General features: G+C 44.7%; 1 protein-coding gene across 1 annotated transcript; it reads left to right on the plus strand.

The window, feature by feature from the left end:
• Positions 1 to 5559: 5559 nt before the first annotated feature.
• LOC125224966 lies at positions 5560 to 11615 on the plus strand. The gene is made up of 4 exons (XM_048128484.1): positions 5560 to 6399; positions 6441 to 6786; positions 6976 to 7164; positions 7762 to 11615. Exons 1-4 carry the CDS (start codon positions 5560 to 5562, stop codon positions 11613 to 11615), a joined length of 5229 nt encoding a protein of 1742 aa, XP_047984441.1.
• Positions 11616 to 17059: the final 5444 nt, after the last annotated feature.

Below are 17059 nucleotides of genomic sequence, written 5' to 3' on the forward strand. Positions count from 1 at the left end.
GCAGAGCATGTAGTTAGCACGGCACCGATAAATGTTAACGTCACTTGCGACCGCGGTAGTCATAACGAGCTTTGTAAGATCAAGTTCGATGGCAAGTCTTGCGTCCGTGCCTTCGTGGAACGTATAACGGAATTTTGTGAAGCTAGGTCGATTTCGGATTCGAAGCTTTTGTCGTATGCGACAGAGATTTTTACTGGTGATGCACTTCATTGGTACCGTAATATTAAGGGTCAAGTGTCCACCTGGGTTGAACTCTCCACATTGCTCAAGCAAGATTTTGGTCAGAAGGACTATGATTATAGGCTCGGTAATGAGATTCGGTCACGTACGCAGGGTGAATCCGAGAACATTACCGTATACTTATCAATCATGGCTGGTTTATTCTCGCGTCTCTCTAAGCCATTGCCGGAGGACGAAAAGTTGGAGATCCTTCTCCATAACATCAGGCCTTGCTATGCCAGTACCTTAGCGTCAGCGTCTGCGATTACTGACATAAATACATTGCGTAATCATTGTCGTAATTACGAAAGTATTCAGGCACGTTTTGCTGACTTTCGTGAACCACCCAGGCGTACAGCTGACACTTTGGCACCTGAGTTTGCTTATAGTGGTACTAATAAAAATAATAGCTTCCATAATAACAAGAATTTCACATACAGGAATAACAATAATAAACAATATAATAATAACGCTAATGCTAATACTAACAATAATAATAGGTCTTATACTAATAATTTTAACAAATATAACAACAACAACAACGGCAACGAGAAAACCTCCGAGTTCTCTTGGAAGGAAGTTGTCCCAAGCGAATTTCGTCATGATGTTTTGGAACAAAATCATTCTGAGCCTATGGCTGGACATCTAGGTATCTTTAAAACGTATCGTAGATTGGCGTTGAGATACTTCTGGCCAGGGATGCATAATGACGTCGTGAAATTTGTAGGATCTTGTAATAAGTGTTTACAATACAAACATCAAAATCATCAGGTGCTTGGTGAAATGGGTCGCCCTAAACAATGTTGCCGACCTTTTCAAATGGTTTCGATTGACCTCATGGGCCCTCTGCCTATCACTCGGAAACAGAACCAATATATCCTGGTCATCACTTGTTGTTTTTCAAAATTTTGCCTCATTTTCCCTATTCGTAATGCTACTTCCACTATAATCACCAAAATTATAGAGGACCAACTCTTTCTAGTTCATGGGGTTCCTCAAACAATCTTTCTTGATAACGGCAGTCAGTTCACTAGCGGCATGACCGTAGATTTATTTAAAAAATATAATGTACCGAATGTTTTCTACACGCCTAGGTACACGCCACAAGTTAACCCCGTGGAACGTCAGAATCGCACGATCGTTACTTGTTTATCAACATTTGTCAATGAAGATCATAGGACCTGGGGATTTGTTTATACCGAAAGTACAATTTGCCATAAATAACTCTGCAAATGAAGTAACAGGTTATAGTCCTTCGTTCCTCGTATTTGGTCGAGACCTAGTGACTTGTGGTACGCATTATGTCGATAATGACCTTGGCAGGGATTTAATGTTCTTACCACGTGACATTTATGCCGAAAATTTAGGTTGCATGTCCGAAATATTTGATAATGTACAGGCGAAGTTACATCAAGCTCATGCAAAGAATACCGCACATTATAATCTACGCCGTAGACATGTAGAATTTAAGGTAGGGGACATAGTCATGAAACGTGCTTATGTTTTAAGTGACAAAGATAAGTACTTTAGTAAAAAATTAGCCCCTAAGTTTCTACAATGTCGTGTTGTTGAAAAGAAGTCACCTTTGGTGTATGTATTGGAGGACATGTCTGGAAAAAATATAGGGACTTGGCACATAAAAGATTTAAAATTATCAAGTTTTAATAAATAATATAATAAAAGTTACATTAATTTCCCAAGTCGCGCGTATTTACCATCTATTACAGTGCATAAAATGTATTTGTATTGGTTTCTGGTTGAACGATAACTGGTTACCTGCAAAAGTCTGGGCGCATTAGCATCTGTAGTTTAAAACTAGATACTAATGTTTTTTTTATGATTGCGTGATGTATGATGGAGCATGTAAGATAGTATGAAATAGTAAATGCAAATACGCAAACGTATATTGCGCGGATTTTATTCTGAGGAACAAAATCCTTTTCCGGCGCGAGGGGGTAATGTAACGTTGCACGTACATGTTTTAATTATAAGCTTTAATTTTATTATTTTACAATTTTAATTATACAAATTTTAACCAAATAACTTATTTATAAATTAATTTTAATTATAGTTGCATGAATTATTTTAATCAATTATTATTTTTATTATTTATTTTAATCAACTAACTATTTATTTTTACAAATTTAACAATCAATTTTAAATTTAAATTAATTATCTTATTCTACTTTTCTATTTTAAAGTACGACTAAGAATATAATAAAATAATTATGTTTTAAAAAACCTCTGTAATAGACATCGCAAGGTTAATCCGACCGTCCATGCGCTATTCGTATCAACTGTACTACGACCGGTCTGAGCTGACGTCACGGAATATTCTAGAAGGCGCGAGCGCAGCCCCGCCGCCGCGCCGAGCCGATCAGTCCGCGCCAGCTATCGAACGATACGCACGTACCGTCGCGCACACGGGCCAGCCCGTGTCGTCTCGCGCGCTGTACGAATTATAATTTTAATTATTTTCTGGTGGGCGCGGACACCTGCAAATTTATTTAATTTAAATATATTCGGCGACGTAATCACGAAATAACGAGTTCCCGCACCCACGTACTGGTAAGTGCAAAGTGTTGAACGTTATTTTAAAAAATAGTACATAGTGTAATTTTAATCCTAATGTGAGCTCACTTGTAATTATCTTTTGTTAACTGTGTTAGATCCTTAATTTAAATTACTCATTCCCATTTTATGCTAAACGCTTTTAGAGAGAATGACTTTGCAATTTCCTTTGTTCTGTTAGTGCTAAGTAATGTAATGGCGGGTACGAATAAGTATGTGTGCGTACCTCCTTCTTAATTTAGTCACTTTCTTTGTTCTTTCTTCCTTACTTCTGTGCTTTTCCTTGCTGTGCTTGTAACTCCGCTCTGATTTGTGAACACAAACACGCTATCTGCTTATGCACTTATGCTGCTGGTGCACCGGCTTATTCTTGGTCCCACCTTCATCATCATCATCATCGTCACAGGGTGTTCACCTATCAGAGCGAGCAAGAACAAGGTCTCATCACTAAGACTATGCGTGGAAATTTACAGGGTGCGCCGTTATTTTTAAAAAAGAAGACCGTTCGGCCGACGTGTCACACCGTCACCAGCATCCACACACACAACATCCAGACGGCTGGGTTGGAGCCTGAGTCGTTCGCCCGCCGTCGCCCCTGCTCCTCTTCAGCGCTGGCCCCCACACCTGCTGCGGACCTTCATCATTACCACCAGCCAGGGCAGTACCGCTCCGCGGTGGCAAATTTTAGACCCGGGCCTTGACCACCCACGACCCTATTCCAAATTTTAGTTTTTTTTAATAAATTATTTTTGTTAACGTACTGGTAGAATTTTTATTTATGCCCTACCAGTCCTAGACGTTACAATTTAAGAGTCACAAATAATTTGCTGGATGTGCTATTACAGGAACGGAAAATAATCTATCATATTTTTTCGGACACATTTGCTTATTTCATTAATTTTTGAAAAACTGCTATTGCAATGTGGATGAAATTTACAATATAGGTGTGTATGGAAAAATCTATTTGGGCATTTAAAGGTTCATTTTTAAACCAATCCGTATGACCGAGTTATGCAAGGTAGCCCTGTGGACCTCATCAAATAATAAAATAATGATGTGGTGTAATTTTCATAACAACGACTTCTGAGATTGATAAATCCATCCGTCTATATTATGTTGTTAGTAGGATTCGCTATTTTCTGTTTTTATAATAAGTAGTTCAATATTAGTAACATAGACGATCGGTGTGTGTAAAGTCTCTAATCCGCATCAGGCTCTCGTCGCCGCCCACGGGCCTCGTGCAGTGGGTCCTAAGACTCGTAAGTATTCAAATACATAATTGTTTTCTTGATATAAAAGACTTGTTAGCGACGCGTCGAAATATATGTAAAATAGCATAAGAATTCGATTAAGACTGTATTCGCAATAAAGATTATTTCGTAGGTAGGAAACGGGTAGAACTGCGTTAGTTAAGTTAATTTTGTCAATTCCGATTATTAAGTATGATAATAAGACTCATATGTGATGTATTCGATAGCAGGCAATTCCCATATTCCTTCCTTCCCAAGTCGCGGAAACCGAGTCCAAAGTTCAATCTAAACTCAGACTGTCCATTGGACTACGATTAATAGCCAATAAGCACTAACGTGAGAGGCTTAGAGCGAGAAAACCGAACTCTCCTCTGATTGGCTAAAAATATTTCCTTAAAGTTCCGAAATCATTTTCCTTTCACCCGAAAATTGCCTTAGGATTACTCGAATCCAAGCCAATAACTCGATAACTATAAGACATATGAAGATGTAAATAGTTTTAAAACGTAGCTGGGAACTTACGTAACACGATAACCTACATTTCCATAGTAATATGCCGTTATCGATAACAATGGAGCTCAAGGCAAGCTGAGAAACCAGTCTATTGTATGGCCCGGACGGCTAATCACCTCTTCTATTGTGTAAAAACGTAAACAAACGCAGGTGCATTCCACTCGAGGTGAATGACCCTAGTGTCAGGTGCATTGTTACGTAATTTCGAAGCGATAGCCTAATTAGTTTATAAGTAATTAGGATTTGAACGAAAAATGATAGCGTTAAATTCACGTAATCGAGCGCCGTAACGCGTTCGACCAATCACGACGCGCCATCCGTCGCCTATCGGGCGCAATTATTTACCTCTCTATCGCACGGAGCCTCGCGCTCAGCCGAGTCGTGATTGGGCGAATAAATTGAAATGTTTCTTTCCGTGAAGCGTAGGCGCATTCTGAAAAGGGGTATAAAAGGAACGATCGCTCGGTATGGGACATTCGAATTCGACCGGAACAAGAAGAACCAGCAGCCTCCAAGGAAAACCAGCAGCCAGCAGCCTACTACAAGCAGCCTACAGCCAGCAGCTAGCAGCCTACAGCCAGCAGCCAGCCACCCTCCACGACGGGTAGCGGCAGCAGCAGAAAACGACAGCATCGCGACGTATCGTCCGTACCGAGCGTTTCGTTAGGATCAAGTTAGGATATTAGCTTAGGAGTATTTTTATAACCGCGTTAAAATTAGAGTCGTTGATTTTTGTAAATATAAACCATTTGATTTGATTCGTTTTTTAGTTAGTTTAATCCAAAATCATAATCGGTACGGTTGATTGCTGAGGACGACATCGAAGCTCAAGGTACAGGCCCGGGACGAAAGAGTGAGTCGCACGAGCTCCAGCACATTCTCTCCACTTCGAGCCGTCGATAGGAAGCTTTGCGGACGCGGTCTGCAACAGTTTCTGGTCCTTCGAGCCGGATCTTCGTGCGGACTACGGGTCTACAGCGACGTACCTGTCATGAGCGACGACAGGATGGTAAGGACGAGGTCCAGATCCAACCGAGCTGCGTCAGTGACGAGCGAAGAGGAGAGGCAGCAACTACTCGACGAAGGCGCGTCGGCGGCCCGCGAACGAGAGGTCGCACGCGCAAGCGCTGAGAGGGCGATGGGCGCCGACGCGGCGCGCCCTCCCTCACCTCCCTCCGGACCCGCTGGCGTAACGGAAGGGCTTAGCGTCGCCGGCGCGCAACCGATGGGCGCGGCGACAGCTAACAGCACGCTCAGGTATGGATTAACCGTAGAGACACCGAGGTCACCGTCCTACGACACGACATTGCTATGGCGAAGGGATTTAGCCAAGCGGTTACGGCGTCGTTCCAGACCCACGCCGATCCCAGCTAGACATCCCAAGGCTGCCGTCATAGACAGAACTACCGAGAAACGAAAGTCGCTGCAGGAAACTACCAAGGAGGTAAATAAACCAATTATTAAAGCTCAGTCCGTCAGATCACATGCGAGCAGTCGCACTGTGATAGAAGCGCAGCTGTCTCAGGCGGAGCTCGAGGCCAGCGAACGGCTAGCGGAGATATCCCGGAGGGAGTTGCAGCTAGAAGCGGACATGGTACGTAAACGGCTAGACGCCAGAAAACTGCAGATCCGCGCTAATGCGGATAGCGCAGACGAGCACGAATCTGCTGGTAGCGTGCGGAATTCGAATCAAGATCGATTAGACGAATGGCTAGAGAACTCGCGAGACGCGACGTCAAAACCCATTTGTAAGAGGTTAACCGACGAACCTCTACCCAAGTACGAGACTCCGAGACGACCTGCGCAGGCGGAGCGGCATATTCGAGGCCTCTCACCGGACCGCCAGGTATATCGGCGATCGATATCGCCACCGTCGGAGTCGCGTAGGCGATCGATATCGCCACCGGAGCGACGCAGGCGATCGACGACGCCGCCGGCGCGTCGCGAGCGATCGACGTCGCCACAGCTGGACGCGCGTGCACTCCGCACACGGCGCACACGCGCGCCACCGAAGGTACTGTAGCAGAGTCCATGCTGCACCTGTTCGAGAGGATGCAGATGGCGGCCCGTCCAGCCCCGAAAGATATATTCGAGCTGCCGCATTTCTACGGAGACGTCAGCGAGTGGAGAAGTTTCTACAATACCTACGCAGAGACATCGAAGCGGTATAAGTTTACTGACTACGAGAACGTGGCGCGGCTCAGGATGGCTTTACGCGGGGACGCAAAGACGTGTGTGTCTCACGTGTTATCGACAGCCACCAGACCCGATATGATCGTGAGAATACTGAAAAAGCAGTTTGGACGCAGCGAGGTATTGTTAGACAAGGCGATTGACGACCTGCGAAAGTTGCCGCAGTTGGGGCCTACCGCGAACGACCTCAACACTTTCGCGATAAAAATAATGAACGTGGTATCTACAGTTATGGATATCGATCGAAGGCACTATGCTGATAACCCCATGCTCATCAGAGAGGTTACGGACAGGTTGTCGCCGCATCTTCGAAGCAGATGGTGCGACTACGCGAAGAAACATCGAGACAGCAAGGACCCGGAGATTCTGCAGTTGGCGGATTTCCTCATGGAGGAGAGCGAACAGGAGATGTCCTTCTGTCACGCCCGCGCCGCCCCGAGGCGAGCGCAGGCGCCGTTATCAGTGCCGCACGCGCGCGCAGCCGGCGCTCGCGTGAAAATATCCGCAACGCACAACCCGCCGAGAGCTCCCACAGGACGTCAACACGAGGTGCAGAAAGTGACGTACGCGACACGTCAAGCCACAACATCCCGTTCGACGACGTGCCTGTTCTGCGGTGGCGGTCACCTGACGCCGGACTGCCGCAAGTTAGCCGCCCAATCCGTGGGCGCTAGATGGGAGTGGGCGAAATTAAATCGTATATGCTATCGCTGTATCGACGCGAAGCATATGAAAACACAATGCAAGGCCAAAGCGTGCGGCGTTGCAGGCTGTCCTCACGTACACCATCGACTGCTTCATGCGGACTCGCCGCAGGAAGTGCGTGAGGATACGGCTATGGTGCTAACACAAGAAATCAGGTCAGTACCTACATCGTCAGCAGTGACGTCATCGGCCGAGCCAGCGGACACGACGGAGCCGCGAGCTGCGGACGACGAGAACGACGCCCGCGTGTACGTGTCGTCAACACCGGACTACAGCGTGCTGCTAAAGGTACTACCCGTAACCGTATCAGGTCCAAAGGGAACGGCGCATATCTTCGCTTTCCTTGACGATGGATCCACCTTGTCAATGATCGACCAGGACGTCGCGGACGAGATCGGCGCGGTCGGTCAAGACGAGCCGCTATGCATAAGAGGTATTCAGCGGTTGAAACTTAGCTCAGTGACACAGACGGTCAAGGCTAAAGTAAGCCCCGCTCGTGGCGGCTTGACATACGATATATCCCTAAAAACGGTAGACGGACTAGGGATACGCTCGCAGTCATTAAATAAGAAGCGTCTATTGGAATACGAACATCTGGCGGACTTGGGCGACGAGTGCTACACGGGCATGGGCGTGCCGCAGATGTTAATAGGCGGAGACTTCAGTCATCTTATAAACCCAACGGAGGTGAGGCAGGGCGGCGAGGACGAGCCGTGCGCAGTTAAAACCTCGTTAGGATGGGTTTTCTTCGGGCGAATGCCGAGGTATGTACCAAATAACGAGCAGGTCGTGATGCACTGCCACAGTGACGACAGTGATCTCGTGGAGCAGGTCAAGAAACACTGGGCAGTCGAGGCGCTTGGCATAACGGCAAAGGACAACATTCGACCCGACGACCAGCGAGCGATCGATACATTCGAACGAACAGTAAAAAAGGTAGGACAGAGATACGAAGTCGGCCAACTATGGGCTGCCGACGACATAAAGCTGCCACCGAGTTTCAACATGGCGAAGGCGAGATTACGCAATCTAGAAGCCCGCATGTCGAGAGATCCTGACTTCGCCAACGAGTATCAAGCACAGATACACAAGCTTCTGGAAAAGGGGTACGCAGAGCGCATCATGGAACCACCGCAGTCAGATCGGATGTGGTTTCTGCCCCATTTCAGCGTCTACAATTTAAATAAAGGAAAGTATCGCGCTGTATTCGATTGCGCCGCGAAAAGTCAGGGATGTGCATTGAACGATTTCATCCTCGCGGGACCGGATTTACTACAGAGCCTGCTGGGGATACTACTTCGATTCCGTGAGTGGGAATTCGCCGTCACCGCGGACATACAGGAAATGTTCCTTCAAATACAGCTGCGAAGAGAGGATCGGCATAGTCAGCTCTTCATCTGGAGGGGATCGCGGCGTGACGTGACACCGTGGACGTACCAGCTAAACCGGGTATGTTTCGGTAACATCTCTTCTCCTTTTCTCGCACACTCGGTGCGGAATAGGAATGCGACGGACAACAAGGATCGCTATCCGGACGCGGTCTACGATATCCATAATAATCACTACATGGACGATTATGTGGCATCATATGAGACAGAACGGGAACTCATATCAACAGCGACACAGGTGAGACTAGCACACGCGGAGGCTAGCTTTCGGCTGCGCAGCTACGCTAGCAACAGCGAGTTGTTAATGCGAAACATCGATCCGGAGGAGCGAGCGACGGGACCTTCTCATCTCGGAGAAAAGCAACAGACCGTCCTCGGAATGACGTGGGACCCAGAGACGGATACGCTGGGGTACAACACGAAAATGCTACGAGTGCCAGACGACGTGAAAAGGTACGAGCGATCGCCCACTAAAAGGGAACTGTTGAGTGCCGTAATGTCAGTTTACGACCCATTAGGCCTCATAGCGCAGTATATGATAAGCGCTAAGATCATATTCCAACGTGTGTGGACAAAGGGCACGGACTGGGACGAGCGGCTGCCGGCGGAGGAAGCGGAGGACTTTTTCCGGTGGCTGAGGGCACTGAGCGACGTGTCCGCGCTGCGAATACCCCGACGATACGCCACGCCCACCGGTGCAGTTAGAAGAGAATTGCATATTTTCAGTGATGCATCGACCGAGGCCTACAGCGCGGCGGCCTATTGGCGAGTATCGAACGATGAGGAGGAAACGCAAGTGAGCTTAGCTATAGCGAAAAGCCGAGTTTGCCCGCTAAAGGTAATGACAGTTCCCAGGCTCGAATTAACCGCAGCAGTCGTCGGCGTGCGGCTGGCGGAGACAATTTTACGCGAGCAGCGTTATCCTGTGACAAAGGTGACGTATTGGACAGATTCCATGGTTGTTCTCGGATGGGTTCGCGATGACGCGCGAAACTATCGTCCGTACGTGTCACACCGACTTGCGGAGATCGCCGAGAAAACAGATAGAGACGCGTGGAGGTATGTACCAACCGCTCAGAACCCCGCAGATCGAGCGACGAGATGTCAACCAGCGCAGAGCGTGCGCATCGAGGACGAGTGGTACGAAGGACCGCGCTTTCTCTATGGACCCGAGACATCATGGCCTAGTCACACATCGAATCGAACAGACGACCTGCCTGAGAGGAAGGCGAGGCCGTCAACCGAGACATCACTGGCGATCATCTCAGCGAAGCCAGACCCTTCGAGCGTACTGCCAGACGTGAGACGATTTAGCAGTTACGACAGACTGTTGAACGCGACAGCGAACGTCTTGCTATTCATCGAGAAAATGAGAACGAAGAATAAAGCCTTGCAGCTACAAGTCAGACATTTGAGAAAGGCAAAACACATGTGGTTGCAATACAGTCAACGACGAAGCTTTCCCGAAGAGCTTCGAGCCTTAAGCCAGAATAGGCTCATCGATCGCAAATCGCGATTATACGACCTGGCACCCGAGCTAGGCGATGACGGCGTGTTACGCATGAAGACGAGGCTGGGCAGCGCTCCAGTATTGTACACCGCGCTACAACCGATAATACTGGATGGCCGCGAGCCGTTCACCCGTCTACTCATCCTGCGAGCTCACCGACGATCAGCGCACATTCACAACGAAGCAGTAATCAACGAACTGCGACAAGAATATTGGATACTACATCTGCGGCCGACCGTGAAGTCTGTAGCTCGAAACTGCGCGCTATGCACACTACGACGAGCAACACCGAGAGCGCAGCCCTTAGGCGATCTCCCGCCCGAGCGACTACAGGCGTATCAACGTCCCTTCACTCACACCGCACAAGACTACATGGGACCGATGTTCGTCACGATCGGACGGCGCAGAGAAAAACGCTGGGTGTGTCTATACACGTGCCTAGTGACGCGTGCTATTCACCTTGAAAGCGTGCACAGTCTTTCAACCGACAGCGCGCTACTATCACTACGAAGATTCGCCGCGAGAAGAGGATGGCCCAGGACGATGTACAGCGATAACGCGACGTGCTTCAGGGCGGCGGCGACGGAACTACGTGAGGCGTACCGGCAATGGCTGCCTGTACTGCAAACTTACGCCACTCAGAACCGAATGGAGTGGAAATTCATCCCACCTGGCAATCCTTCGGCCGGGGGCGCGTGGGAGCGAATGATAAGGACAGTTAAGATAGCGATGTCCTACACTTTCAACGAACGAGCACCGAAACCCGAAGTTTTCGAAACTCTACTCGCCGAGATAGAGAATATCGTCAACCGACGACCACTTACACATGTCAACGTCGATCCAGACTCCGAAGAAAGTTTGACTCCAGCACACTTTCTACTTCTTCATAACGCTAACCTACCGATGATTGGCGTTTACGACGAGAACGAAAAGAAGCAATGGAAGATGGCCCAAGCGCTTGCCGACCACTTTTGGCGGCGCTGGACCAAAGAGTACTTTCCTCTACTGGCACCGAGGAAGTCGTCCCACGACGGAGGGCGGCAACTTCAACCAGGCGATGTGGTCATCGTCGCTGAACCCAATGGTCCACGCAGCGTGTGGCCCCGAGGCGTCGTCGAGACTACCTACCCGGGACCCGATGGACGGGTCCGCTCCGCTGACATCAGAACGAGACACGGGACGCTACGCAGGCCCAGCTGCAGGCTGGCGGTCATCGCGTCGCAACCCATGCACCAGGAGTCTTCGACTGCGGGGACAAAATGTTAGCGACGCGTCGAAATATATGTAAAATAGCATAAGAATTCGATTAAGACTGTATTCGCAATAAAGATTATTTCGTAGGTAGGAAACGGGTAGAACTGCGTTAGTTAAGTTAATTTTGTCAATTCCGATTATTAAGTATGATAATAAGACTCATATGTGATGTATTCGATAGCAGGCAATTCCCATATTCCTTCCTTCCCAAGTCGCGGAAACCGAGTCCAAAGTTCAATCTAAACTCAGACTGTCCATTGGACTACGATTAATAGCCAATAAGCACTAACGTGAGAGGCTTAGAGCGAGAAAACCGAACTCTCCTCTGATTGGCTAAAAATATTTCCTTAAAGTTCCGAAATCATTTTCCTTTCACCCGAAAATTGCCTTAGGATTACTCGAATCCAAGCCAATAACTCGATAACTATAAGACATATGAAGATGTAAATAGTTTTAAAACGTAGCTGGGAACTTACGTAACACGATAACCTACATTTCCATAGTAATATGCCGTTATCGATAACAATGGAGCTCAAGGCAAGCTGAGAAACCAGTCTATTGTATGGCCCGGACGGCTAATCACCTCTTCTATTGTGTAAAAACGTAAACAAACGCAGGTGCATTCCACTCGAGGTGAATGACCCTAGTGTCAGGTGCATTGTTACGTAATTTCGAAGCGATAGCCTAATTAGTTTATAAGTAATTAGGATTTGAACGAAAAATGATAGCGTTAAATTCACGTAATCGAGCGCCGTAACGCGTTCGACCAATCACGACGCGCCATCCGTCGCCTATCGGGCGCAATTATTTACCTCTCTATCGCACGGAGCCTCGCGCTCAGCCGAGTCGTGATTGGGCGAATAAATTGAAATGTTTCTTTCCGTGAAGCGTAGGCGCATTCTGAAAAGGGGTATAAAAGGAACGATCGCTCGGTATGGGACATTCGAATTCGACCGGAACAAGAAGAACCAGCAGCCTCCAAGGAAAACCAGCAGCCAGCAGCCTACTACAAGCAGCCTACAGCCAGCAGCTAGCAGCCTACAGCCAGCAGCCAGCCACCCTCCACGACGGGTAGCGGCAGCAGCAGAAAACGACAGCATCGCGACGTATCGTCCGTACCGAGCGTTTCGTTAGGATCAAGTTAGGATATTAGCTTAGGAGTATTTTTATAACCGCGTTAAAATTAGAGTCGTTGATTTTTGTAAATATAAACCATTTGATTTGATTCGTTTTTTAGTTAGTTTAATCCAAAATCATAATCGGTACGGTTGATTGCTGAGGACGACATCGAAGCTCAAGGTACAGGCCCGGGACGAAAGAGTGAGTCGCACGAGCTCCAGCACATTCTCTCCACTTCGAGCCGTCGATAGGAAGCTTTGCGGACGCGGTCTGCAACAAGACTAATTATAAGAATTTTAGACTTGTTGTTTTCGATACATATAAACAGTATGATAAATTATTTCCGCTACTGTATGTAGTAAAACTAACATCAATTTAAATACATTTTGAAAAATACAATGACACCTCAGAGCAATGACTCATTTCAATGTTCCTAATTAAAAAGATAGTTACATTCAGCATCAATGCGCATTGATTTCATTGTATCTAAATCTACCTGTGTGGCCCACAGCTGATCATAATTAATATTCCCAATCACCATTTATCCCCATTTCTATAACGTCGCCATTATCAGCTCAATCGTGACTGACAAACATACATTGTGAGGTCCAAGCTTCCTGCGCTTTCAGTCCGGAATAGTGTAAACACCACTATAATGTAAGTGTGCACTTACCTTTAAAAATATTACCACAAACACAATGTGTAACTCAAGAAATTTTGAGCTACAAAGTTAAGGAACTAAAGTTGAGAATTCAGTGGGGGAGGCAATGTAGTAAGGTCATAAAGGATTGGTCAGTGCGCGGGTAAATGGATTGGCCGTTTGTCGGCCATTCGACGAGTGACAGTGGGTGGCCACTTCACGTCGGCAGCTTTATAAAGTCTATGAAATACAAAGGGCGAATTTTAAATGAACGTCAGGACGTCGATTGAATGCCAAGTTGATGTATTTGTTGTGTTGTTGGGTGACATTTGGTAATAAACTTTTGCTTTATGGTATCGGTGAAGGTGTGGTCCGGTTATCTATCTTTAAGTGACGTTTCCTACTGAGAACATTTATTAAACTTTCTACGTCAAAAGATGACACCGTTTTTGGCTTCGTTGTGTGTCGTTATTATCAAAGTTTTGGTGATATTTTATTTTCTGTACCGCGGTATCTGCTTAGTACTAAAATAGGACATGTTCATTCGTAGGAGTTTACTTTTAACAATGTGTTACATTTAAAATATTTTTTTAAAGAAAACATCAATTAAATGAATGTAGGAAGCTAATGTTTTTCAAAATAATTTTTAAAGAGCTAAATCTTGAGGAATCGTTAATAGTCATGTGTCACCGTCAGTTACAAAAACTCAGTGTTTTGTTGAAATTAGGCCCCATTTAGACGGTACGAGAACTCGCATACAAGTTTTATTACATTGCGCTATTTGATGACTGTGCAAAATTGTATGTCACCTCAACAGCCCGAAATGTTACTAATATCGCATGCGAGTTTGCACGCCGTTAGACGGGCCTTATTTTAGAAAGGATCTAATTAAATGACTGAAATGGAAACTCCCGTGAGAAAGATATATGGAAATGCAGGCTCTACACCCACGCATATAATTTATGGAGAACTAAATAACCAATGTGTATGGAAAACTTATTCCTGCGCTTTGGAGGTCGCGACCTCATTTGAGAGGGTTAATAAATTTATTATACCAGTGACCAGTTGAAGATAGACCTACTATCTCTTTGTTTAGGTTTGATTCTCATTTTTGATGCAGATTGGGTCAATAATATGAAAATAAAGGTCTAGAGACTCTGGAGTGTATTTTTTTATTAACTCTTAAATACATGAATTTTTCTTTTATGGAGATATTAATATATTTATGTGATAGACAATGGTTTTCTGACTCTGGGAAAAATAATAAAAAAAATATTTAAAATCGTTTTTTATACTAAATCATTGTTAGAAGTTAAATAGGCCAAATCTTATTTATATAAATATATCGTAATTGGTAAGTTTTATTCAAAAAAACTACTATTAAAAAAGTACACTATTTGTGAAACCTCTATGATAAAATGTTTAAACATAAACTTATTACTAACTCCGAAAAAATCAGCCTAAATCACATACTAATCGCCATAATCCTGTTTTTTCACACTTTTCCGCCATTTCATTTTAATTCTTAAATAATAAATAGTAAATCATTATATTATTTAATTCATTTAATTTATTATTAAATAATAATAAATAATGAATAATAATTAAGCAATAAATGTGATTTTGGATAGCTATTTACATGTCGAGCCACGGGCCATCAAATATATGATGCATATATACATCACCATGCATTTAAGGGTCAAATCATAATCCATAAAAAGAAACGTGGGTCAAATTGTAGACTCAGTAAATGCTATAACGGCTTTTAAAAGACTGTAAGACGTCTGTGGCTTCCACTTTTACTTTATTTCGACTTTTTTGCAAAATGTATGATATTTTGGAACAGATCAAAATCATGATTATCATCATCATCCTCTCTGCGTTATGCTTATGGGAGCCTAGGGTCCGCTTTGACAACTAATCCCAAGATTTGGCGTAGGCACTAGTTTTTACGAAAGTGACTGCCATCTGACCTTCCAACCCGAAGGGTAACTAGGCCTTATTGGAATTAGTCCGGTTTCCTCACGATGTTTTCCTTCACCGAAAAGCGACTGGCAAATATCAAATGACATTTCGCACATAAGTTCAGAAAAACTCATTGGTACGAGCCGGGTTCGAACCCGCGACCTCCGGATCGAAAGTCGCACGCTCTTACCGCTAGGCCACCAGCGCTTGGTCATCATCAAAATCATGATTATCATCAGCCTAAATTATAAACAGTAGACAGCAGTCATATATACATTACCGTTGGATTTTTATTAGTGACGTATTTTAAATAATTATGTCCATAACTTTATCACAAAAAGATGGCGTTCTTTTATTAGTCGTGTCTCAACGGTCTACATACGGGGGACTCAACACCAATTATAGGGACTGTATTTTCTTAGGAGATAACCAGTCCTTATTATTTACTTTTCTACTAATACCCAAGTTTATAAAGTAGTCAAATAACACGAGTAGTCGAGTAAGGCAACCGATAGACATAAAAACGTCAGCGATCATTATTAATGACGTCATTGTAGCCGTTTCTTATAAACGTCATATCAAGTCACTTAAGAATACCATAAGCAGTATTATAAAACTGCTGTAGCTTATGAACAAGCCTTAGTAGTATGGGTTGAAGGTTCATATTTGGGTTGAAGCGCGGGAGTGTATATTATCATAGATTAAGTATAAGAAGATCTTGCCATCCCATACATTAAAATGCGACCGCCTAAGAACGCGCATACACTACACCACACATAGATGGCGCCACAAAAATGTCTTGTTGCCATCGATTATTTGTAGATTGGCGTTAAGTGTCTCTTTTCTATGTCAAAAGTGGCACTTAACGCCATCTACAAGTATATAATCGAAAGCTACAAGACATTTTTTGTGGCGCCATCTATGTGTGGTGTAGTGTATGCGTGTTCTTAAGCGGTCGCATTTTAATGTGTGGGATGGTACCATCTTCTTATATTTAATCTATGATAATATGGACAATAAAAATAAAATATGCTTATCTCATAGGACGTAACGGCGCTTTAAGTAGCTATGTTTGAACAAAAATATGTGACAACTAAAAGCGTTGATAGCATATTCTATTTAGACATTACACTAAGCCGTATTTTTATTATGTTTATGGACAAAATATTACAATTTGTGTGTATATTGAATGTTTAACCATTACCTAAACATACATTAATTTGAAAGATCTCTGAAGTAATGCGCCCAGAAAATTTACTTGTCTTGCATTTGAATGTTATGTAAGTAGGTATTATACCGTCATTAGGTACTTTATTGTTTCTAGTCACAGTCTATGTCCCGGTCCCGGTACAATGAAACTATCCTACCTACCTATCTACCTATACAATGAATCATTAAAACAAAACTTGCAATTCCAGAATTCGTACCTATGTAATTTATTTTTAGGAGTATCAAAGGATCTCTTAAGGAGGATTTTTAAGAGACATTTTAAATACCTAATTATTATTTTAGATTGTATTAGTACCGGTAATCCGCTTGCCAGTGGCCAATTTCACTATAATGACAATTGTCGCCTGACAGTGACACTTCGTCGTTCATTGCCTGTTCAACAAGGAAATAATGAAGCTGAGTAACAAAGTAACTTATCAACCCAGAAATAGGCACAGAATTGTCAGTATAAAGTGTCAATGTCACTGTGGTGAAATACCCCACAGGTTCCCTTCGTAGATGC

This window comes from Leguminivora glycinivorella, chromosome 3 (assembly GCF_023078275.1).
Source record: "Leguminivora glycinivorella isolate SPB_JAAS2020 chromosome 3, LegGlyc_1.1, whole genome shotgun sequence".
In the NCBI taxonomy this organism is placed as follows: domain Eukaryota; kingdom Metazoa; phylum Arthropoda; class Insecta; order Lepidoptera; family Tortricidae; genus Leguminivora; species Leguminivora glycinivorella.

Coding starts and splice junctions, on each gene's coding strand:
- LOC125224966 (XM_048128484.1), top strand. CDS start 5,560: ATGGTAAGGACGAGGTCCAGATCCAACCGAGCTGCGTCAGTGACGAGC. Junction 6,400..6,440: donor GCCTCTCACCGGACCGCCAG/GTATATCGGCGA, acceptor GGAGTCGCGTAG/GCGATCGATATCGCCACCGG. Junction 6,787..6,975: donor ACGCGGGGACGCAAAGACGT/GTGTGTCTCACG, acceptor TGGTATCTACAG/TTATGGATATCGATCGAAGG.